At 44.4% G+C, this 25,738-nt stretch overlaps 1 protein-coding gene across 1 annotated transcript; it reads right to left on the minus strand.

Annotated features, from left to right (window-relative positions):
* Positions 1-9,441: 9,441 nt before the first annotated feature.
* On the minus strand, positions 9,442-25,444 carry LOC148501647 (vacuolar protein sorting-associated protein 18 homolog). Its single transcript, XM_088450182.1, has 5 exons — positions 25,282-25,444; positions 20,472-20,613; positions 17,783-17,874; positions 10,612-12,464; positions 9,442-10,258 (listed from the first exon to the last, which is right to left on the minus strand). The coding sequence occupies exons 1-5, from the start codon at positions 25,367-25,369 to the stop codon at positions 9,530-9,532; spliced, it is 2,904 nt and encodes a 967-aa protein (XP_088306308.1). The 5' UTR covers positions 25,370-25,444; the 3' UTR covers positions 9,442-9,529.
* Positions 25,445-25,738: the final 294 nt, after the last annotated feature.

The raw sequence follows: 25,738 nt of genomic DNA on the forward strand, positions 1-25,738 counted from the left end.
CGTCCAAATACGGAACAATGACAATACCCTGATGATGCAGCAGGGCCATCATTTCTGCCATAATCTTTGTAAACACCCTTGGTGCTGACGAAAGACCGAAAGGCAGGGTCTGAAATTGAAAATGCGAGTCTAATATTGCAAAACAAAGAAAAACCTGATGAGGGGGCCATATTGGTATATGGAGATAAGAATCCTTTATGTCGAGGGACACTAAAAACTCGTCTTTCTCGAGACTCGCAATCACGGATAGTAGAGATTCCATTTTGAATCTGAAGACTCGCAGATAAGGGTTTAATTCCTTGAGATTGAGGATGGGCCTCATGGAGCCGTCCGGCTTGGGCACAGCGAACAAACTGGAATAAAACCCCTGACATTTCTGGTGGGATGGAACCTTCACTATTACCCGAGACAATAACAGCTTTTGTATTGCCTCCTGGATAGCTACGTAGCTATAGTAACCTGAGGTAAACCTGTCTTGAAAAAACGAGAGGGAGGCTGTATTCTAAAATCCAGCTTTAGTCCCTGAACAATGCCATCCCGAACCCAGGCGTCCTGACAAGACTGGTTCCAAATGTCCTTGAAACGTAGGAGCCGAGCCCCTACTCTGGGGTCCCCAAAAGAAGGGAGAAGGTCATGTGGTAGGCTTTGCAGCTGCTTTATCCTGCAGTGAGCTGAGGCAGCTGAAGACAATGCTCTACCCTGGCCTCTGGTACCCCTGGAGAACACTGGGCCTCCTCTGGCACGCCCTTTAAATCTCGCAGGGGTACGAAAGGACCAAAAGGACGGACCTGCCAAGGGTCTTTTGGTAGGAGGAGGGGTAGCAGATGGTAAATAAGTGGACTTTCCACCTGTAGCTTGTGAGATCCACTTATCTAATTCCGAGCCGAAAAGAACCTCCCCCGTAAAAGGAAGAGCCTCGACTGCTCTCTTAGACTCTGCGTCCGCTTGCCACTGACGCAACCACAGAGCCCTTCTAGCTGACACAGCCAATGCTGAAGATCTGGCGGATAGACTGCAAATGTTCTTTGACGATTCCCCCAAGAATGCAGCCGATTCTGCAATCTGCTCAGCTAACTGAATGAGGTCATCGGGTTGTGCACCGGACCTAATCCCTTCCGCTAGCTGCAAAGCCCAATTCTCAATGGCTTTGTTCACCCAACAGCAGACTTGAGCCGGACGCATCAAAACCCCTGCTACAGTGTATAGAGATTTTAATGTCTGTTCCAGCTTCCTGTCCGAGGTCTCTTTTAAAGCAACGGCACCCGCACTGGAAGTACTGTCTTTTTAGAAAGACGGGCTACTGATGGGTCTACCGCAGGAGGAGGTTCACACAATCTCCTACTGTCCTGCGGAAAGGGGTGATAAGAGAGATATTTCTTGTTCATTTGAAATCTCTTATCTGGGTGTTTCCATTCAATAGAGAGAATATCATCCAGCTCCTCCGATGCTGGAAAGGTAACGGACTGCTTAACCTTTTTACCAAAAATAGACAGTTTTGCAGTTACCTCTACCTCCTCCACATGTAACACCTGTCGTACTACTGTAATCAAGGCCTCTACCCCTTGTGATGCAGGTTAAATTTCCTCAGTAATCTGAACCTCCTCCTCCTGCACTTCCCCCTCCTCTTGGTCCTGAACATCTTCTTCGTCTGATTCATCCCAATGTAGGGGATTATGAATCAACCTTTTACTAAGGACCTGAGTAGATGCAGAGGGAGTCTGGGACATTGCCTTTGAAAGACCCTCTACCGATCTTGCTAAAGATCGGGCCCAATCTGGTTCAGCTGCTGTCTGATTCAGCCTTTCCCTGTCTCTGCGAGCTGCTTCCAACTCAGATGACAGGTTGGATATAACTGACACACTTAAAACACAGTAGAAAATGCACCAGCGCTTCACATACACTATTAAGGCTGCAAAAAAAAAAAAAATAGGAGAAGTCTCTATTCCTCCAAATAAAAGTCACACGAATATATAGAGATATAGCTCTTGCGCCACTAGAAAAAGTCACCAAATATTCCTCTGTAAAATATAAGGAATAGGTCCGATGATATCAGTCACCAACGTTTCTTGCACACTATTACTGTCTCAAATCTTCTTATGGCCCAGGATAACACTTTAATGAATATTCCAAAGATCACGTAAACGAGAAGAAAATAAAAATTTCTGTATGGTGAAGTATGTTTAGACAAACTTTATTTCCACATCAACATATAAAAACACAATCCAAGGATAGGGTAAAATTAGCCGTGTACCGTATTATAGGGGTGTAGTTTCCTAGCACCCAAGCAATCATAAGATGGTAAAACTCCACTACGTCTCCCGGGAATGACTCGTGGACTTGCTTCAGTCTTGGAGATATCCCCCCACGGTACCAGTCACACACCAACGCGTTTCGACTCACCAATAATCAGAGTCTTCCTCAGGGTGTGTGTGTCCTGTATGCCACTCACTTATATCCCCCTTACTGGTTTCTCATTGGGTAGGACAATAACCTTTCAATTTTGTCTTAGTCCTAATCTGTCAGATCAATCACTATCCTTAATCCACTAGGTACTTTTTCAGTTAACCTGTATATATTCATTTCTATAAATAAAATAAAATATTAAATATATAATCCACAAATATAGTTAATTGCGTTCCACAGCCGGAACGCATAGTGCTTCCTGTTTCCCCATTATCCATTTACTTCCGGTCCGGAGTGCATATCGTTCCATATCCTGCTGTCAATCTAAAGTCACCATGGTGACAGCCTCAACATCCTGACGCTGCCATACCTCCATGGTCCTTACCTACTACTGTAGCTATCGGGAATGTACAACCGATAACGCTAGTCACGCCCTCCACGTGACGGAAATACGTCACGTCCAGCATCCCGGATGTGCTTGTTGTTCCCAACCTCCTTGGAACGCAAACACAGAAAATTGCGTTCCACATACGGAGTGGGTAACCGGATCAGTATACTAATAGTCACCATAAATGTGCAAAAAGCAAAATAAATAGCGATACAGGCTGGTTACAGATACATATAAAGCTGCTACAGCTAAACTTAATACCGATTTTAAGGGACACTAAAACCATACCCAAATGGGTAGCCTCAACGTGCAGCACAGAATAAATATAATATATAGTAAAATACATGAATAATATATACTAATAAAAACAGATAAAAAAGTCCATAAACGATACATAACCATTAAAGAAACCACTTGAGCTCAAAGTCCGTATTCAATCCATTAGGGGACAAGGGCCCTCATTCAGAGCCGTACGCTCTGAGCAGAGCGCACGCTCTGAATGAGGGCCGGCCTCCATGAAAATGGAGCGTCCTTCTGGATGCTCGTATAGCTGTGGGTCACCACCCACAGGCTATACGAGCGTGCATTTTGATGGCCGCGATGGTCGAGACCATCGCGACCATCGAAATTGCGAGCCGGAGCCTGCGGTTGAGGTTTTCAACCGCAAGCTCCGGAGTGATTTTGGCTCTATCAGAGCCAAAATCACTCCCACTGACATCACTAGTGATGTCAGTAGGCCGGCTTCTGACGGGAGGCGTTCCCGTGGGAACGCCCCCGTCAGGGAGGCACGCCCCCGGCACGCCTACCAAAGGGGGCGTGCTGTCAATCAACATCGACAGCACGCCCCCTTTGATCAGACACAACGAGCGAAGGACTTTCCTTCGCTCGTCGCGTCTGGCGCATGCGCACGACGGAGCTCCCTCCGTCGTGCGCATGCTCAGTCCATAACATCGACCCACTTGTGAGCGGACAGCCGCTCGCGAGTGGGTCTGAATCAGGCCCAAGGTGCATAGGTCATAAATCCATTTCATTTCAACCTTGGCCAGATCATCACCTATATTTTTCTTTCGTCAATGATTGGTGACCTGACTAATGCCCATAACAAATTTAAGACTTTTAACGGAACATTCATGCAATTCTTTAAAGTGGTTGGAGACCGAATGTTTCTCAAACCCTTTTTTTATATTTCTTAAATGTTCTGCCCAGCGTTCCCTTAAAGGTCTTGAAGTGCGACCAACATATTGGAGTCCGCACTGGCATTCCAAAAGGTATATACAGTTTTTGCTGTTACAGGTAATAAAATCTTTAATCTTATACCTAACCTTGGTCACATTGGAAATAAAGGTTTCAACTTTACTTGATTGTCTGATGTGCAGAAACCACAGGGGACAAAGTCCACATCTGTGGAACCCTGTCGTTTTAATTCTGCCCTCTCTCTTGGGTGGCACCGCACTCTTAACCAACTTATTTCTTATATTGGGTGCCCTCCTATACACGAACTTTCCGTCACGTGGAGGGCGTGACTAGCTTCATGTGGTAGGCGCGACTAGCGTTATCGGTTGTACATTCCCGATAGCTACAGTAGTAGGTAAGGACCATGGAGGTATGGCAGCGTCAGGATGTTGAGGCTGTCACCATGGTGACTTTAGATTGACAGCAGGATATAGAACGATATGCACTCCGGACCGGAAGTAAATGGATAATGGGGAATCAGGAAACAGGAAGCACTATGCGTTCCGGCTGTGGAACGCAATTAAGTATATTTGTGGATTATATATTTAATATTTTATTTTATTTATAGAAATGAATATATACAGGTTAACTGAAAAAGTACCTAGTGGATTAAGGATAGTGATTGATCTGACAGATTAGGACTAAGACAAAATTGAAAGGTTATTGTCCTACCCAATGAGAAACCAGTAAGGGGGATATAAGTGAGTGGCATACAGGACACACATACCCTGAGGAAGACTCTGATTATTGGTGAGTCGAAACGCGTTGGTGTGTGACTGGTACCGTGGGGGGATATCTCCAAGACTGAAGCAAGTCCACGAGTCATTCCCGGGAGACGTAGTGGAGTTTTACCATCTTATGCTTGCTTGGGTGCTAGGAGACTACACCCCTATAATACGGTACACGGCTAATCTTTACCCTATCCTTGGATTGTGTTTTTATATGTTGATGTGGAAATAAAGTTTGTCTAAACATACTTCACCATACAGACATTTTTATTTTCTTCTCGTTTACATGATCTTTGGAATATTCATTAAAGTGTTATCCTGGGCCATAAGAAGATTTGAGACAGTAATAGTGTGCAAGAAACGTTGGTGACTGATATCATCGGACCTATTCCTTATATTTTACAGAGGAATATTTGGTGACTTTTTCTAGTGGCGCAAGAACTATATCTCTATATATTCGTGGATATAACTGATGTTAATTGATCCGACCACATAGGCTGGCTCACATTAACAGAGTCCGGAGGCTGAGACATGCAATTATCACACAGTAAGGAAGCATTAGGCTGTCCCTGTGTGAATTTTTCCCCACAAGTCTTGCAGGAAAAGGACTTTTGGGCTGCCTTAGACCCCTTGGTAGACATTACTGTTACAACACACACAGAAAAAAATGACAGTAGTAATTACAATCGCACCTATGACTGACAGAGAAGGGGCACAGAGGGGGATAAGCAATGCACTGTACAGCGCTAGCTGAATAACGCTGCAACAATAATAGCAAGGGCTGATAACTGAGTACTAGCCTGACTACAGACACAGCCTGCTCCTTCACTTAGTAGTGCTCCAAAATGGCCCCTCAGCGTTCTTTAGAAGCGCTGAGGCTGATGGGAGGCAGAAGAAAAAAACTTAGGCTCCGCCCCCCCCCCCCTCCCTCCCTCCCTTATGGCGCCTTCCGCGCGAGCGGCAACTGTGAAATGCCCGCCTATTATAAAGTCCTGGCTCCTCTGCTAACCAGGGAGCCAGGTGACACTAACCTTGACCCTGCCTATGCGGCCGGCGGCGGGCATTTGCTGTGGGGACCCGCTACGAGCACTGCAACCAGCGCGTATCTGGGTTCCCCAGAGACTGAGGTCTCTGTAGCAGGAGACCTCAGCGCAAACCTTGTGCAGCAGCGGTGAGGTCTCCCCTGGCAGTATCCATCGGTGTAGACAGGCAGGGCCAGTGTGCTGCCTGTCCATCCTCCTGCTGATTGGAGGTCATTTTTTCCATTAAAATAAGCCCTAAACGGGAGATCAACATCCAGCTCCCAGGGCACACTTTTTTAGACTGGCTTGGGGGGGTATAGAGGGGAAGGAGCTAGCTACTGTTAGTTTTTTTTTTTTTAAGGTGCCAGCTCCCGGTTAACCCACTCCTATACCCCATTGTATTGAGACTCCAGTGTCCCCTAGTGGATGAAGAATAAATAGGGTGTTTTTAACCATCAGAAGGGAGAGACCATAGAAGACCCAAAGAGTAGAGACCCCACAGATCCTGAGGTAGAGATGGCATTGAGACTACAACACCTAGCAGAGGACCAGATATCAGAACAATCCATTCTGGTACAGATGGATATGACAGCAACCTGAAAACCTGCAATGAGCCCAGGCGAAGACCAGTGGCCACATCGACTGGACAACAACAAACTTCTGGCAGCCTGAAAACCGTAGTATTGAAGAACCAAAGATCCAACTGTCACGCTAGTAGAGCGAGAACCCTAAGGAACTCTGCAGAAGAAGAACTAGCCAATAGATAACGGACTCGTGCCATCTGCAAAACAACCAATATAGGTAAGCACCCTATACAGTGAGGCTAGAACACTAGGAGGACAATCATGTAAGCACCTTAATTAAGGTGGAAGGTCCGTGTCTATATGCCATGAATGAACTGTGATACACCCGTAAAGTTTCTGGATAAAAGTCCCAGTTCTAAGAAGAACCAAGGGGAGACTAAGGAAAACAAGGATATATAAATATATGAATAAACAATTATATATAGATCAGCATAATGAAAGTATCAACAGATACCGAACAGTAATCACAGCGAGGCCTCCTGCATGGAAACATTGCTGTCAAGGAACCGAACCTGGGTCTCTCACACTTAATGCTATAGAAGACGTGCAGTAGCACCTCAGTCCCTAATGTAGCATCACCCCCACAGAAAGCTAGTATAAAAGACATTGCTAATCTCCAGTCCAGCCAAAGAGATGAATCAGGAAAGGCCTCCAAAACACCTGAGAGCGTACTGCGAGCAAACTTCGCTCTCTGAAGAGAGAACAACCGTTCTTCCACCTAGCAGAAGGTTGAATATATAGCGTTCTCCCCAGGCTGTATGTATGAAAAAGCTGAGATTAACTTGCTGTGGTGACCATAACCAAGTCTTGCTGAAGCTCATGAATGGATATATAAAAATATACATATTTAAATAGTGTGGTAACACACAAGAGGCATGGCAGAAGCTTGATTGCCGTGGTTCAATGTTAGTGAATTATATTATAAATATATTCTAAGTACCTATGCCTAAATATGTGTCCACAGACACAACAGACTTCTGGTCGCACCAGAACAGATATAGAAGTTAGCAGCAGAAACCTATGTATAAAAGGGTATCTGCTGTATCCCGTAGCTTTCATTTCAATAAGGGATACAACTTGGGTAGCCCAGGATAAATTAACACAGGCTGCAGACTAGCATGAAAATTGGTCCACTCTGAGCTGATTCAGCAGCTACTGTGAAACCATGGCATGCAATGATAGATATAGATATATATCTATCTATCTCTATATATCTATCAATTACACACATATATACATGCGCACACATAGCGTTCCCGCTAGGCTGTTTTAGCGGGGCGCGGCGCCCTGCCCTCCTTCTGGGGGGCAAAAAGCTCCCTACCCTGACAGCCTGCGAGTGCAGCCTTCACCCGCGGGTCGCAGTGTCCCACGGGTGGGGAAATGTGCGGTGACCCGGCATCTATTCTCCCTGTTAGCAGCGCTTGGAGGCTGCCCGGCGTGTCCGTAAGTGCAGGGCACGCCCCCAAGAGTGACGAAAAAGGGTGACGCATCTTATAGACACGCCCCCTGTTCTAGCTCTGGCACCCTGCCTGTCGCCGGAGCTATAGTGAACACTACACACACACATACACTGTATATATGTACACACATACATAGACACATATATACATTACATTTAACAAACCTGTCAGGAAGAGAACCTGTGACAGAATAGCTCTGAAGCTGCAGCACAAGTTTTCTTTACATATAGTTGAGACTGTACAGATCTCTGCAGTCTGTGGGAGCAACCAGAAGGACTTTGCAAGTATAGCAGAATGAGCGCCATCGCTGTTACAGAGGGGGAGGAGCAGACTACACTTCTGAAGAAATTTCAAGTGCAAGGCTCCACTCTCACCCGTCTATACCAATTGTATATGCTCCAATGCCCCCTAGTGGACGAAGGAGAAATAATGCTATTTAAATGCCTCGAAGTGCATTTTTATTCATTGGAGGTGTCCCAACAGTTTTACCTTAAAATAAAGGTTTGTTTTTTTTTCTCCTACTTTTTATATACTCAGGGGCTAAAAACTGTGCTAATCCCCCTGAAGCCCACATTAACGTAGATTTTATATTTGAATAGCAAAATAGTCACAGTTGTGGTTTTTTTTTACCCATTAACGTAACCTGCAGCTAACTGATTCGGCCCACTAGTATAATCAATTACACATAAATAATTTTAGGTTCAATGTGCTCAATCACCCGATGTGCTGTTCACTGTAAGATCTGCAGGCTCAGACCCACTAGAAAATGAGATTATTGTATATTTTGAAAAACCAAATAAATTAAACGGACATTAAAGGCCCCAAACAAAGTAAAGTAAGGACATCCACGGTAATGATACATGGTAACCATCCTGAAATATGAATGGTGTGTTTCATAAGTATAGTTTATCACAGTTAGATAACCTCTGAATAATATATCAGAAAGATTTTCACAAGCAAATAATGTATTTGTAAAATGTTTTTGAGATAGACATGTAAATTGTTATGCAGTCAGTTTCTGAAGGCATTTAAATGTGATAAATTGTGTGGACATATCACATGACTGATTCATATAAAGCAGGGTGCCAAATGCACAATTATATTTGCAAAAAATGCCAATAAAGAGTATTCTGATTTTAAGCAAGCAGCCTCTTCTAAACTAAAAAGGAGTGCTAGGCCACAGGTGCTAGTAACAGCAAGGCCAGTCTGCCACAACACAAAGGGAATATTGGGCCTGAATCTGATTTGGGAATAAAGTAAGAAAGAACAAGTAACTTTACACCTTGGCAAAACCATGCTGCACTGCAGGGGAGGCAGATTTAAAAAGTGAGGCAAGATTTAGATTTCAGGAGGGTGTGTCCTAGTTTAAATCTAAAAATAAAGCTGTCCAACATTTGTGGTCTACATGCAAAAGCAGCCAGTATTTAGCCAGCATGCAAAAAAAAAAAAATATCTGTATTTGCACCCCTTGCATTGTAACATGGTTTGTCTGGGTACAAAATTACTTGCTCTTTCTTATGCTATTCCCAACTCAGAATCAGGCCCATTGTCCATAACAGAGAAAAAATAACAGCAACTACAGAAAACACAGCAGGCGAAAGAATATACACAATTATGCAAAGATTGATATTCAATACATGGTAGTTAAGAATTTATTCAGGTAACCGTGCACCTTGTTGGGGAAGTTTCATTGAAACTTTAGACATGAATCCTACAGCCAGCTGAGCATTTCCTCTTTATATTGCTGTGGATCTATGAAAGGTTTGTCAATAGATCGAATCATCAGTTCACCACAATAGGGACACTCAGCTGCTAATATGTCGTCAATATCTGCCTTAATTTGTTCACGACTCTGTTGCCCCTTGCCCAGACTTATGTTATCCTCATCCTTTGTGTGGGAGCGGCTTTTGGAAGGCTGGACAGCGGCTCCCAGCTTCTTCTGCAGGTCATCCAGTTTCAATTGCCTGTAAGCAGGAAGATTTGGGACAACGGTCTGCATAAGACAGTCATAGTGAAACATGTGACCACAAAGGAAGAGATAAAAGGGACGGTTCAGAAGTGGGAAGTCACAGGCAGTGCACTTATCTTGTGGTTCCACTGAGCCATACTTATTTCTCATCTCCTGCATGTCTTCCCGTATGCGCTTCGCACTCATTGTGGCATCTTCCATTTCTTGCTTCAGCTCCTCAATATGCTGGTTGTAAGCTTGTAGAGAGCTGCAGATGGCTTCCTTAAAGTGGTCAATGGTCACAAAGTCAGGGAAGAATGGAAGAATATCTTCGATTTTAAGAAGATTACAGCTGGACAGACAAACCATGGCCTTCTTCACATCCTTTTCTTCCTGTACCACATGACGAGCAATCTTCAACCACAGCTTCTTCTTCAGCTCCTCATCATCAGCTGGTAAATCTGCAGAAGACTTTGCCAGATCCACATCAACCTATGTAACAACCATAAGACAAAAATCAAGCATGACAATGCTAATTGGAATACATACATCAACAAAACTAGAGGCTCAATAACAAGCAACATCACAAACAAGAGGCAAACACATTTAAACTGTGGTATCCAAGATCAAATCTTAAGGCAACAAAAAAAGAAATCAAAAAGGGAATGAGACTGGAAGACAATAATTATATGAACAGTATGGTTTTCCTTTAACTATAAATGAATAGGACAGTTACATGAATGTCTAAAGAAGGCACATTAACCATATCTAAAAAAAAAATTGAGCAGTATCTTACATCACATTAGTTTGCTACTAGATAATATCAAGCATCAACATTTGCCTACCTTTAAAGCCAGATCAACTGCCTCTTCATACAGCTCCATAACCTTGTAGACATGGACACAGGCATGATGGTGCTCATGTTCTGCACACAGACGTAGAGCATATTTTAGGTCATAATGGATTCTATTGGGGTTGGTGCCAGCCTTTTCCAAGTATGACAGGAGGCGATCTGGCCGAAACTGAGCATACAGTGACAATAAGTAGTTGTGAATGGCCTGTTCAGTTTCCTTGAGTTCATACACACAGAATACCATGTACCTAATGGCCTCATTGATCTGAGTGCATGCACTCTGACTGTAATTAACAAGAGCAGGAATAAGGTTCTTTGGGTCCAGCTTTTTCCCCATTTGGACCCAAGAGTCTACAACTTTTTTCGGTATGTGCTGCATCAGGACTGGAGAGAACTTATAAAAAAGCCTCTTATCTTTGTGCTTTGATAAGACATTGAGGGCCTCATCGTAATCATCATTCTGGCAGTGATGAGATACTACTCGTTCATAGTCTTCCATCAGGACAGCAAAATACACCATGTGCTCTGTGTCCCCATGACTGGCTAAGAGGTCATATATGGAGGCACGGTTATTACTGAGGCATTCCTTATTTATCTTGCTGCTGAGAAAAGCTCTGAAATCATTACGAGTCTTTAGATACAAGCTTCTTTTAGATGTATCACTTTCTAAAATTCCAAGACGATTGAGATACAACTCTGTCAACCAAGTAGTCAGTAAGGTGACTTGTATTTTCTCGGAAGGTTTAAGGTTGGACAGCTTTTTCAGTAGAAACTCCATTAGGGCTTCTTCCTGTTTTGCTTCAATGAATTTTAGTGCTATTTCTTCAAAGTAGTTTTGGGTCAGAGCATAACATTTAGCACTCTCTTTATACTTCTTGGTCTGGAAGCAGTGCTCAGCTTCCTTAGCCAACACCATATCCATACATTCAGGACGATCCTTACAAAATTCTTTGGCCAAGTCAAATTTGCCCATGTTCATATACATCTTCCACACATCCCTTGGCTCGCGATCAACAAGGTATCGGAAGACTGCTCTCTCTGTATGAATCCAGATCTGGCCTATAACTGGATCTTTCACCATCCTTTTCAATGGGCCAAACTTTTCAGGAAAGATATCTTCAAATACTACCTGACCATTTAAAGTACAAATGGCCTTTACCCTGTCTGGTAGCAAAAGCAAAAAGTGGAACTGAGTCAGCACGATGGATATTGGTTTTTCACTGGATGGGTATTCCCAAACCTGGACATCAGTAAGACCAGAATCTGGCCTAGAGAAGTCTAAGTTCCCATAAAGCACACCATTTCCCATCATCCAAGCAAAGGACATTGGATAGGTGCGAAGCTTTTGAGTGTAGAAAGCTATTTCACTATAGCCAAGATCATCTGGAAACTCTCGGATGTTCGGGGGGTCATCTGCAGAATGACTGAAAAGCGGTGCAAAGCCTTGTTGCTCAGCGCCTTCTGTTAATTTTGCAGCAAACTGGAAGAGTCTTTTCCTTGTGGTTGCAATTACACAAAATCGGTTCTCATATCCACAATCGATTACCAGACAGCACACCGGAGCAGGTCCTGTCTCTTCCTCCAAGGTGTAAAGGTAGCGAAAATACTGGTCAGGATTTGTTCCAAAAAGACCACCTTCACTGGTTGAGATTTCGGCTTCATAAATTTGACCCTGTTCAGTGCCTACTAAAATAGGACCTGTGGTGGTGTCATTCTTTTGGAACTTGTTCCATCCAATACTTTCGATCATGTGGCCCTTCCATCGGGAAAGAGATCTCACTTTCTGGGCATTTCGATTGAGATAAAGGCACTCACTAGTGTTCAGAGCAATCAGGAGATGTGATCCTAAAATAAATTTTTTAAAAAACGACACTCTTACTCAAGTAATTCATTTATATCAGTGCTATACAAAAGTTCACCTAAACTACAAGTAGCTAAAAGGAATATTGTAACATTTGGAAAAATAAAACAAAAAATAAAATAAATAAAAACCACGAGCAAAAAGGAATTCAGAAATGCAACCAACCTATTTTATACATATGAGGAAGTAGAAAAGATATATAAAACACATTACAGAAAAATACATAAATAAGGAAATAATCTAATGTGAAGCAACTTGATTAGAATGCTCAATAACATTTTTAAAGAGAATGGTAATGATCTAGTTGCAGATGTTGCCTGGCTGCAAAATTTGCTTCCAGACAAGCCAAGCAGCACTGTGAGGGGTATAAATGTAATGTTATTTTTGCATATAGGGCAAATAGCTTTTTTAGCAGTCTGCATGCAAATACCCTATTTTTGCATAGCATTGCTATTGGGCAAGACAGTGTGCCCCCTCACAACACGGATGTCCAGAGGAAAAACACAAAATCCCCAAATTATCTTGCTTCCCTTTATTTCCCAAAAACATTTACCAAGTAGCAACTAGCAAATTATGTATTTATAAGGAACCACAAGGATTCTGTAGCACTGAACAAAGGGAATACAACTGACAATACCTTACATGAGCCACAGAGTAGTGGAAATAAATTAACAGTTTCACATACATAAACAAACTTACAGAAATACATATATAGGTGATGCGCCAATTAAAAAGAGGTCCCAATGTGGCAGAACAATCAATCAGAACACCATCATTCAGATTTCTTAATATTTAAAATTTTATATTACACATAAATCATACATACATATAACATAAGAACTTTATATGATCTATTACTGACACAATTCTATACGAAAAAATAAATACAGTCTATAAGGTTACAAATGCCAAGTGACTAAAAATCCATAGCAGTTGTTAAACAAGAAAAAAAAAAAATTTTTGTTTGCTACTATATATTTTTAGTCTCACCACTGAGTTTTAGAAGCAAAGTTTCTGGAAGATAAACTGACATGCTGGATGGAAAGGATCCTCCTAGAATACTCATTTTATGAGCTGCTGCTCCAATTTGAATATATATAAGAGGCAATATTACAACATCTTTACCCCATATATGCTTTTCCAAGGTGATCAGTGTTAACTCCAGTTGGGCGTTTTAATCACAGTCCCACAGACCACAGCCCAAGGAGGGACCGAGAACTTAGCTTGCTTTGTGGTCATGTCTCCCGTCACTTTGAGATCTTAGTATGTGGTAAAGTAATCCAGCTCCAGGCACTCTCTGGCCAGGCAGCGCCTCCGTCTCTCTGGGTCACCACTCCACCAAAGTGCACAGTCCACCAGTAAATAAAGATGGTTTCCAATCAATAAGGAGGGCTACAGATGTCACTCAGCAAAAGTCCTTTAGTAAGTCACAGGTAATTCTCTAACATGTTTCGCACCTCTTTGATAAAGCCCCCGTTGATGGAGCAAAACATGTTAGAGAATAACCTGTGATTTACAAAATCACAGTTTAAAGCAGTTTCTTCTAGATAATGTACACTGGGTCCTTTGGCCTAAACCCCCAGTGTACCAATAACCATACATCATAGGTTTAAGACTTTAATACTAACACAAAATCTGAAATCCTAACAGCCGCCTGCAGAAACCGCAGAAAGAGCAAACCTGCTCATCCTCCAAACCTTCCTTTAGGAAGCAAAAATAAATGATCTTAGTGACAAAGACTCTCTAACCAGGAAGTCAGGTATAGATGACTCTTTCATATACTCTTCACCCACAATAGCTTATGGTGCAAAACTCCATACCAAGAGAATGAAGTCACTAAAAACTGGGACTTGTATCTAATGAGCCACCATCATTCAACGTCAGCAAAATATCGATGAGCTGCTCATTGAAAGGATTATACTGTAACAATTTGTCGCAAAAATGTATTATTTCGTCAACAGGGCCATAAAATTGTCATTTCAAATGTCGACACCTCACCATAAAACTCAGATGCTTTGTGAACATTATGACTGTATAGATATGTCATATGTCAACACTTTTCCCACGGTGACATGTAGAAATGTCAACAATTTAACCATCCCAACATGCTAAAATTCAACATTGTGGTTTTGACATAAATGACTGCATAGCAGTGGTCACAATAATTTAAAGTATATAAAATAAATAGGCTAATATATATATACACACACACACACACACACACATACATACATACATACACACACAGTGTTCGCAAATATGCGCTATAACGCGTATTTTACTCGGAAATGGACACAGGGGACTCACTTTTTCAAAAGGGGTGGGTCCCCGGGGACGCGCTCCACCAGGATTGGCTAGTTGTAAATTGATTGACAGCTCCCTGGCCCAGCAGCAGGGAGTCCCTATTGCTGATGGGCGGGGTTGACGAGAGGAGGCTGGTTACCCCAGGGAGGAGCAGAACGCGGGTGGCAGACAGTAGTCTGCAGCCGTTGCCGCATCCGCGCTGCCCCCCCGGCTATTCCCCTAGCTGCAAGAAGCCCTCAGAGGTCCTGCGGCTGAGCTGGAGCAAAACCAAGGTGGTGCTCTTCTCTTCAGGGGATTCCACCAAACGGGCGGCAGAGGTGCCGCCCTTGTCCCCGGGCAGGCAGCAGCAGAGCGTGTACGTGGTGCCGGGGAAGAGGAGAGCGGGGAGTGTGGCGGAGTGGAAGCCGGGGAGCTGGGTGATGCCGGAGCAGGAGAACCTGCTGCAGGCCGCTGAGGTGAGAAAGGGGAGGGAGCTGCCAGTGCTGGGACCAGGGCTTCACGGTCCCCCTCCTATCCCCGGCCGGTCTTTGAATTGAATCAATCGCAAACGGAGCAGCCAATCAGAGGCGGGAGTGTCACGGGCTGTGATCATGGAGTCCGGGACTGCAGGAGGACAGTGCCCGGGAGGAACCAATACCCAGGTGACTGAGACAGTGTGCTGCCTTAATAAACTTGCATCCGTACCAGCTGTGTGGCGCACCCCCCCCTTCCCTCAACCCCTGCAATGCCCGGCTGTGCCCCACTCGCGCCCTGCAATGCCAGGCTGTGCCTCTCTCACCCCCCTGTGATGCTAGGCAGTGCACCACTCAATCCCTCCTCCCTTACCTGTAATGCAAGGTTGTGCTCCACTACACATTTTCTGCACCAAGGTTATGGGTTTGATTCCCACTATGGCCCGAACTGTGTGGAGTTTGTATAGTCTACCTGTGCTTGCGCGAGCTTCCACTGGTTTTCTCCCACATTACAAAAATATACTGATAGGTTAATTCTCTCCTAGCTAAAATGAACCGTAATGTATATGTGTGTGCATGTATAGATATATAGAATATAGATTGTAAGCTCCGCTGGGGCAAGAACTGATGTGAATGGCCAAATATTCTCTGTAAAGCGCTGCGGAATGTGAAGAGTGTGTCTTAAAATCATGCCCCCTATTTGAGTGACCACACCCCTTTTGGGGGAGCACGCTCTAGGCACGCGCAAAAGTTCCCATTTCTCTAACAGTCACCCAGCCCCCCTGCAACTCTAGATTATACATACATAATATGCTAAAACTGGGACCACCCATTAACAGATCTCTAGTTTTACCTATGGCAGGGAGGACTATTAAAGTGGAGGAGGAGCCAGCACTTTGGCACCCTTCCAAGATACAGCAGCTGCGGGACCCAGCACTCGGTGCTATAGGGAAAGACTGCTTCAGACAGAGTATCGAGTATGAAGACGACCCAAGCATAGAAGGCTGGCACCCCCGGGGTGGGATGTATTAATGCTTACCGCCGTGGTCTAGGAATTTGCAGCAGTGACTTGATCGGGTTTCAATTCAGAGCCTAGACCGCGGCGGTAAGCATTAATACATACCGCCCCCGGCATGAAGGCGGCTCTGGCGTTATACAGGTGGCTATAGAAGAATAGGTGTCACTCTACACGTTCCTGCATTCTCTGACCTGGAACAAAGTAAGTGTTATTAAGCGAGTAACGGGCAGGAGGGAAGGCGGGAGGGGGTGTGTTTTGGTGCATTTCAGCTAAGAATACAAACAGGATGGGGGTGCCGCGGAGGCTAACGGCTAACACTCTGCAATTAATCAATATGGCATGCGCGCAGGGGGGTCCGGAGGGTAGTCCCTCAGGACTGTTAGTGTTCATAATCAGTTAGCGCCTTACCTCTTTCCTACCCCCAGCACTTGCCTACCCCTTACCCCAAGTACTGCCCCAGCTGCTATTTACCCTTATCCCCTCCCTACCCCCAGCACTGCCAGCTCCTAACCCATTTCTTAACTCCCAGTACTGCCCAGCTGCTATCTACCCTTATCCCCTCCCTACTTCCAGTACTGCGTGCCCCTAACCCCTTCCTTACCCCCTAGTACTGCCCCAGCAATCTACCCTTATACCCATCACTACATGCCCTTAAACCCCTCCTTGCCCCCTAGTTACTGCCCCAGCTGCTTATCCTCCCTACTTCCAGTGCTGCATGCCCCTAACCCCCTCTTTGCCCCCTAGTACTGCCCCTGCTATCTACACTTATCCCCACCCTATCCCCAGTACGGCGTGCCCCTAACTCCCTCTTTGCCCCCCAGTACTAATCCAACTGCTCTCTACACTTAACCAACTTCCTACCCCAACTGCAACATGATCTTACACCCTTCTACCCCCTCCCTGCACCAACTGCTGCCTGCCCTCACCCCCCTCCCTACAGCATTGTCTGCCCTTAACCCCAGCTCTATCCCAACTGCTTCCTACACTTAACCTCCTCTACCTCAACTGATACCTGCCCCCAGTACCGTTCCAACTGCTGCCCTCACCCCCTCTCTGCCCACAGCACTGCACCTGTTGGCCATGTAAGATCAAGGCAATGTAATTATAAGCTTTATCCGTACTGGAATATGAGTGACTTCCCATGATCTATGTGTAGGGCATGTGGGGTGGTCTGATGCTACTGTATATGGCAAGCGCAAAAGCATAATAATATGTGATGGGACCCAGAAACTCTGGAGTAGGACCCCAATTTGTTAAAGTGAGGGGTCCCCGGGAGCCACAATTTTTTTTAGCTGAGCGCGATCACTGTGTGTATAATATATATATTTATTTATAGTTATGTTGTCATCACGCAATGAAACGGAAAAACTCTCCAAACTTGATTAGCAGTTGCAATATTAATCAGTTTTATTAGGCATACCAGCACCCCAGCAATAAACATACAACTGATTGCGAGTGCCGGACTACTATCTATCTATTTTTTAATTATTATTTTATTATCAAAAGAAAAAAAAGCAATGATTATTACCCGTGGGATCCAAAAAGATCTTGTATACTTTGAAATCATCTTTACGTCCAAGTTCCACCTGGTTTGGCTGGTCAGCTTTTATCAAATCGATCCTACAGGGTTAGAAATTATATGGTGGAAAAAAGGGTTAGGTTGAACAATAAATTATTTCAGCAACAGAAATCATGGGTTTAAAGTATTTTTTTTATTTATTTATTAACAGTTGCTTATATAGCGCAGCATATTCCGTTGCACTTTACAATTGTAAACATTAATAGAACAAAACTGGGTAATAACAGACAGATATATAGGTAGGAAGGCCCTGCTCGCAAGCTTACAATCTACACTGCCATCACAAAAAGTATATATATTTAGCCACATTAATACTGTAGAGTTTCCCACCAATAGCAGACCACAATTCACATTTTGCGACGCTTACAAAGGATACAGCTTATTTTTACTCCAAGAAAGTGAATTTTATATCTAGTCTTTCCAGGACATATAGGACAGGACACAGCTCAATATATTTTTATTCTAAAGACATAAATGGGAAAATATTGTAACGGACTAGTTGTTATGGGCATTAGGATACCAAATGGGCACTAAGATACCAAAGAGGTACATTTTAATCAAGATTTTGACAGAATTGAAGAGGTAAGTGGATGAAGAGGCTATGTAACAATTTTCTAAACAAAAATTCCTTTTTTAATGGATGAAGGTGTTATGACCTAGGGATCATAGTAACATCAGTGATCACAAAATACGTACTATGGCATGTTTTTACACGATACAGGAGGTGAAGGACCCGGTTTTAAAAAATGACCGGGTCCCGCAGGATGCGCTGTGTGCGCGCCGCAATCGATTGGTTGGGGAAATGCTGCCGGGGTGTTCTGCTCTGGATGAGGAAGCGCTCGGTACCGGATTGGTCTGGGCTGGCTGATCTGGTGTTGGCGCCAGTGGCCATCTCCTGTCCGCTCTTATCTTGGGTAGCCAGCGAACAAGATGGTGGAGTGTAGCGACTTGTGCTGGTGCCTGAAGAGGCTCGGGGAGAGTCAGGAACGGCTACTGCTGCCGGAGGGGGAGAAGGTGAGGTGCCCCGATTCCACAGCACCCTGACAATACCTGGTATCCTGTTATAATGTGGGGCAGGCTGTGATGTAATGTAACACAGCTAGCACATGTTTATAACCAACTTCTGTAAAAAATATTAAATATATTGTATTCTCATCTTGTGCCCCTTGTTCCCCTCTCCACATGTCTGTACCCCTTCTGCTCTCCTGTGTACCCTGCCCTCCCACCTGTGCCCCGTTCCCCTTTTTCCATGTCTGTACCACTTCTGCTCTCCTGTGTACCCTGCCCTCCCACCATGTCTGTACCATTCTGCTCTGTGTACCCTGCCCTCCCACCTGTGCCCTGTTCCCCTCTTTCCATGTCTGCCTCTGTACCCCTTTTGCTCTGTGAACTCCCACCTGAGCCCCTCTCTGCTCTCCTGTGTACTCTACCCTCCCACCTGTGCCCCGTTCCCCTCTTCCCATGTCTGTACCCCTTCTGCTCTCCTGTGTACCCTGACCTCCCACCTGCACCCCATTTCCCTCTTTCCATGTCTCTACCCCTTCTGCTCTTCTGTGTACTCTGCCCACCAACACCTCTGCACCCCTTTTGCTCTGTGAAGTCCCACCTGAGCCCCGTTCCCCTCTCTGCTCTCCTGTGCACTCTACCCTCCCACCTGTGCCCCGTTCCCCTCTCTCCATGTCTGTACCCCTTCTGCTCTCTTGTGTACACTGCCCTCCCACCTGTTCCCCTCTCCCCAAGTCTGTACCCTTTCTGCTCTCCTGTGTACTTTTCCCTCCCACATGTGCCCCCTGTTCCCCTCTCCCCATGTCTGTACACCTTCTACTCTCCCGTGTACTCTGCCTTCCCACCCCTGTGCCCCGTTCCCCTCTCTCCATGTCTGTACCCTTTCTTCTCTCCTGTGTACTCTGCCCTCCCACCTGTGCCCCTCACCCCATCTGCTCTCCTGTGCACTCTGCCCTCCCACCCGTTCCTCTGTCTCCATATCTGTACCCCTTCTGCTCTCCTGTATAGTCTCCCCCTCCCCTGTGCCTCCAGTTCCCCTTTCTGCTCTCCTGTGCACTCTGCCCTGCCACCCCTGTGCCTCTTCTCCCCATTTCATTCTCACTGCAAAATATGCCCTATAGTGCGTTTTTACGTGCTACAGTGAGGCATAAATTACGATGGGACCCAGAAAATATCTAGTAGGACAACAATTTTTAAAAGTGAGAGGTCCCAGGACCCACATTTTTTTTCCACTCAGCGCAATCACTACTGATGTATTTTGTGGATAAAAGTGCTAAATCCAATATTTAATAATAATTTATCTTTAACTCCAAATATCTCTATCTTATAAATGTAATATAACACCGTCATCCACTCGCCTCTTCAATTATGTGACCCTAGATCTAGGTGTAGCTTAGCTCTCCACCCAGAACAGCTTGTGCCTGTTGTAACTATACTGATCTGAACTGACCAGGGTACACTCTGAGCGGTGCTAGGGTGTTCGGCGCCCCCCTGCAAACTATAAATTTGCACCCTCATACAAATATGTCCTCTTGACAGGTCTCTATACAACGTTTCATATTTTGAAATGTACTCTGCAACATGTATAAAATAAGTGATTTGTCTCCTGTATCTTTACTCACTACCAACACACCTGAGAATTGCTTCCTTTCCCAAACTCATACATAGTTGGTTACTACACACAACCAAACTGTTAATGTTCTCTGGTGGCGTTAAGTCGATCCTCTGTTTTTTAAAAATAGGTGTCTCCTTCTCTAGGCGAGCATTTACATATCCTGGAAAAAAAAAAAAAAAGATGCATAAAGACATAGCTCGGTAAGGACTATTAACAAAATCTTGTATGGTTTTCATACACTTACTCAGTGGTAGTAAAAAAAAATAAAAAAAAAAATTAGCAGTTTTGCATTTTTCACATCTTATTTTACATTGTGGATTCAAAATAGATTTATTCAGAAATTTTTCACATCGGACACGAAAAACTTATGAATCATAAAATAATATAACCTTTCTTAAGTACAAATAAAAACAATTCAATACATAAGTATTCACCTCCTATGTTAGAATACTTGGTAGAAGCACCATGGTCTATCGCAGGATGGAGAAGGTATTGTCTATATCTTGCCATTTATTTTGGCATATTATCCAGATCCTGAAGCAGAGGGGTAAACCTATAGCATTATGCTCCCATTACAAGGACAAATCAATCTTGGTCACATCAGATTATAGGATCTTCCTCCAGATGATAAGCAAGTCCCCCATCCCCTTGGGACAAAGTTTCTTAAATAATAGTTGTCTTTTTACCACAATCTCATCATTGTCAGATTTGTGAAGTGTCCTATAGTTAGGTTCTCCCATCTATAATAATTAATTGATCTTCATGATGAAGTTGTCTAACCCTGGGGTTTTCAACTCCAGTCCTCAAGTACCTTCGATCATGTACTGGTGACAATCTATATTGATGGGTCAGTAATTATCTCCCACATTCCACAGACAGAAATCCTCTGGTGGTACTTGAGGACTGGAATTGAGAAAACCTGAGGGTAGAGAACAACTGGCCTAACCAACTCCCAGCGGTACTTATATTTAAATAAATGTAAACACTATATTTCAAACAGGAGGGCTTATTTCAGTTCAGTACGTGATCTCTGAGACAGGGTTTACTTTTTTAATTATCTGTTTCTTGTAATTACAAAAAAAGTTTTACAGTTGTCTTTATGCAACATTATAGGGTATTTTGTATTGATTAGTGGTAAGAAATCCCAATTAGCTTTGGTGATAAATATTTTTATAGCTACTATAAAACAAACAATTATAAAATGTAGTGGCTTAGAAGACAAAACAAATAATGAAGATGAAAGGCTGGTACATTCTTTGGGTCAGATTGTATTACTGCATAGATCACTATAGAGAGGTTAGAGAAACAATGAAGGATTATTATAGGGCTATTCAATATAAACCTATCATTTATCCATACAACGTTACAGAATAGTTTATGTAGTGCCAATTAGGAAACAATCAGGTTTTATACTCTACTGTAGAAGCCTCTTAAATTACAAGTGGCAAGGCCTGGAATAGACAACAGTAAACACAAGCAGACAGACCGATGTTGGCAGCAAAATAAATGTCCTTATCCTAATGCTGGTCATACACTAGTATGACCAACATTAAATAAGATTCACCTTATGACTCCCCGGAGCTCCCTGGCAGTACAATCGATCGTGTGCCTCACGCGCTCATCAGGAAAAAAGTCATTGAAATTATATGAATGGACGCACGATGTATCGCATGCACAAAATACACGGTACGATCTGCACACGATACGATGGATCACATGGGCCGCGCATCTGATCATATGATCAGTTTTAGGAGCTGCGGGAGCGTGCAACGGAATGTATCCTACATAGAAAATACACGATTTCAGCGTACAACGCATCGAAAATCGGGCAATCGGCCCGAAATCATGCAGGTGTATGGCCAGAATAAGACCTTCAGGAATGATGACTGCACACACCTGCTACATTATAAGGCTCCATCTCACTTTCTGTGACAAACATTAAGCTTCAGCGCTATTCAGATACTATCACAGTCTGAAAGACAATCAGTGTAATACCCCTTTCAGACATACTGAGATTCCCGGGATTTTGGCCTGCCTCGGCCAAAATTCCCGGGTCTCATATCTGTGTGAAAGGTACCTACCCGGGAACACATTCCCGGGTAGCCGACCCTGCAATTGACCAGGGTATTTCCCGGGACTTAAGTCCCGGGAAGACTACCCTGCTCTAGTGTGAATGGTGCAACCCGGGGATTTTACTCCCGGGCTGCACCAGGCAGCTTCTGATTGGCCCTGGCTCCAACTGAGCCCCCGGGGAGGCGGCACCAGCGGCGGTAACAGCACCCGCACCCCTTCCCATACTCAGCGCTGGCAGCACTGAGAGCAGCGGCCCCCCTGTACCTGTAATTACCAGTAGCAGCGCCGCCGGTAACAGTGCCAGCACCTCCCCCCTTCCCATACTCACCGCCAGCGCCCCCCCCTGTCCCTATAATTACCGGCGGTAGCAGCGCCCGTACCCCCCCCCGTTCCCATACTCAGCACTGAGACCAGTGGCCCCCTGCCCTTAGCCCCAGCGCGGGAACTTTCCGGCTGTCACCAGGCAGAAGTGGAGGGAGAGATTACAGCCTCCCCGTATTCTCACTGCTGCAACGGAGCTGCGCTGGGAAACTACAGGTACAGGGAGACTGCTCTGCTCTTTCACACATGCTGCATACGGGAGAGGGGCTGGGGGGGGAGAAAGGGAGTAGGAGCAGATATTTTCAGTGACCTGTCCCTCTGTCACTTTCCCCACCTGTCCCTCTGCCCCTGTCCCTGCCACTTTCCCCACCTGTCCCTCTGCCTGTCCCTGCCACTTTCCCCACCTGTCCCTCTGCCTGTCCCTGCCACTTTCCCCACCTGTCCCTCTGCACCTTACCATCCACTTTAATAAAACTGTGTAAAACTCTGAAAAACCCTGCTCTTGTCTGAATGGTGCTACCCGGGAATTTCCCGGGTAGACACTGTAGTGTGAAAGGGGGGTCTAGATCAAATACCCGGGATTTTTCACAGGAGAAATTCCTGGGTCTGAGCAGGAAATTTCCCGGGTTGTATGTCTGAAAGGGTTATAAGTCAGTCTGTTTGTGTCAGTTGAAGTCAAAATCTGATTATGTCCCCAATCAAGTGCACAAAAGATGGGTCTATAGAAGGGAGCTGCGGGTGATTAAAGGACAATTTGATATGACTGTTTTCTGCAAGACATGATTATAATACAACAGATAACAGCAGAGCAGTGTAGATTGTTTCCATTCAGTTTCCATTTGTGTTAATAGAGATGCAAATAAAATATGCTGTTGAGGCTTCAAAGCTCAAAATACCAAGGGGTCATTTCAGGCTATGCATCACAAGTTTTCCTACACAGCTCTGGGGTGCAAGGCAAAACTTGCAATGTCGATGTCTGCATTGTGCTGTTCTGGAATTGCACATTGCACTCTTGTGCAGAATTGAGACTATGGGCCGTATTCATTTAGCCACAAAAAGCCGAGATCCGTGGAAAAGTATCGCCAATCTCGGCTTTTCGCGTAGAGGAAACTTATCTCCGTATTCAATTCCAAATGGTTTTCGCGTACACGGAAACTTAATGCAATGTAATAGGCAACAAAATATTTTTTTTATTTTGAGGTGCAAAGGTGGGGAAACCACTCAGAACCCTTGGGACAGCCCCCCAAAGGACAACTGTGTCAAAAAATCCCTAAAAAAAAAATATATATATTAGCACCCCAAAAAAGTACTTTCATTTTGGGGGCAAAAAAAAAAGTATAAAGTGGGGGGACAAGCATAAAAACTAGCAAAATAGACTTTTGGGGCATCTGCATTTTCACGATTTTTTAACTTCACCTTAGAAACTTTAAAAGATGCTAGCACCCATTGTCAAGTACCCCAAATTTGACAGGACCACTTATTTTCACCAAACAATACTGCTTAATGTAATTCTTCACCACTTGTGCAAAGACGCTAATAAGAAGCTATTGAAACAACTTAAGTACCCCAAACAGCTTTGTTAGGGCTATTCAAAGACATCTACATTGATCCCCAATGTTAGTGCATCTTTTTGTGGGGTTCAGGCTGATTTCCCCATTTCTGACAACACTTTCTGCCTGTTCCAACTTCGCGGCTTGCTGTTTTTGCACGGTTTGGAATTGAATAGGGCGAATAGCGGGGGAGCGCATGATACGTTTCCGCGTCCAAAACACGCCATGTCGGCGGAAAGTCTGCCACTTTATCGCGGACACGAATACTAATTGAATACCGCCCTATGCCTACGTGTAATAAGAGTGTGAGATTAGAGAACGATACTACCAGCTTGATCTGCATGCGAGTTGTGTGTTGTGACAATGGGGGATTGCTCAGAGTAGCACATCAGCTACATCAATACTGCATTTAAAGAGCACCCTGTAAACTGCAGCCAGGGGGCTAACCCGCTGGTACTAGGCAGTAGTTAAGAACAACACAAAATCCCATGTATGCAGGGGTTTACAGAACATTTTAAGTATTTTCTAACAGTACACACAATCAGCATGCCTCTCTACTCACTACATATACAGCTGGGTATAAAAGAATGGGGTTAATCCAATTTCCATAAAAATATTTGAAGCTAATGTGTTCTCAAATCAGATTTTATATATATATTTATTTATATATACACACACTAACAGCTTCTTTAGCACTGACACAACCACTTCTGTGCATGTCTTACTAGACCCATTAGTTCTCTATCTAGCCCCTTAATGTTATTCCTATTTCCACCCATTTCATCGAAGTTCCCTCAAGTGCCAAAACGCCTTCCACACACCCTCCCCGGCTTATTTCCAACATGCCCGCAGCCATTCCATCTCAGTTGTACGGAGTCCCTCACCGGAGAGTGGGATCCCCGGCGCCCGGGTCTGGCTCCGGAAATTTACACGCGACAGAGAGTCCTCGTATTCCTCGAGGATGGAGGCCATGGCCAGGACCAACGTCCAACGACAGCCTCCGCCTGTCACCCGAACTAACAACTTCCGGTATCCTGCTAAGTCATGTGACACGATGTCACCTGACCTATGCGCCCACTGTCACGTGACGCAGCTGCTGCGCTGTGTACATTCCATCTGCCTGTAAGTAATTGAATTTGTCCCACCAGCCCTGTGCTAATTATAAAATAATTTCCAGTTGTAATAATCCAACATATACATTTATTTTCACAATCACGAAATCCCTAACAGGCAGAGATAACAGGCTTCTTATTTAACATGGCTTCAATCTGTGTCAGTGATGACGGCCATTTGCCCGGAGATCAAAATTCAGTGACACCAACAAGTCTGTTGGGTTTAGAG

Source organism: Taudactylus pleione, unplaced genomic scaffold, assembly GCF_031769625.1.
Source record: "Taudactylus pleione unplaced genomic scaffold, aTauple2 ptg000509l, whole genome shotgun sequence".
NCBI lineage: Eukaryota > Metazoa > Chordata > Amphibia > Anura > Myobatrachidae > Taudactylus > Taudactylus pleione.

Bases quoted from the DNA above. Each gene is read 5' to 3' on its own strand.
- LOC148501647 (XM_088450182.1), bottom strand. From the start codon at position 25,369: ATGGCCTCCATCCTCGAGGAATACGAGGACTCTCTGTCGCGTGTAAAT. The intron at 17,875-20,471 runs GTGTGTTGGTAG...CTAACCCTGTAG, and splicing joins GGAAAGGAAGCAATTCTCAG to GATCGATTTGATAAAAGCTG. The intron at 12,465-17,782 runs GTAATAATCATT...AATTTATTTTAG, and splicing joins GATCTTTTTGGATCCCACGG to GATCACATCTCCTGATTGCT.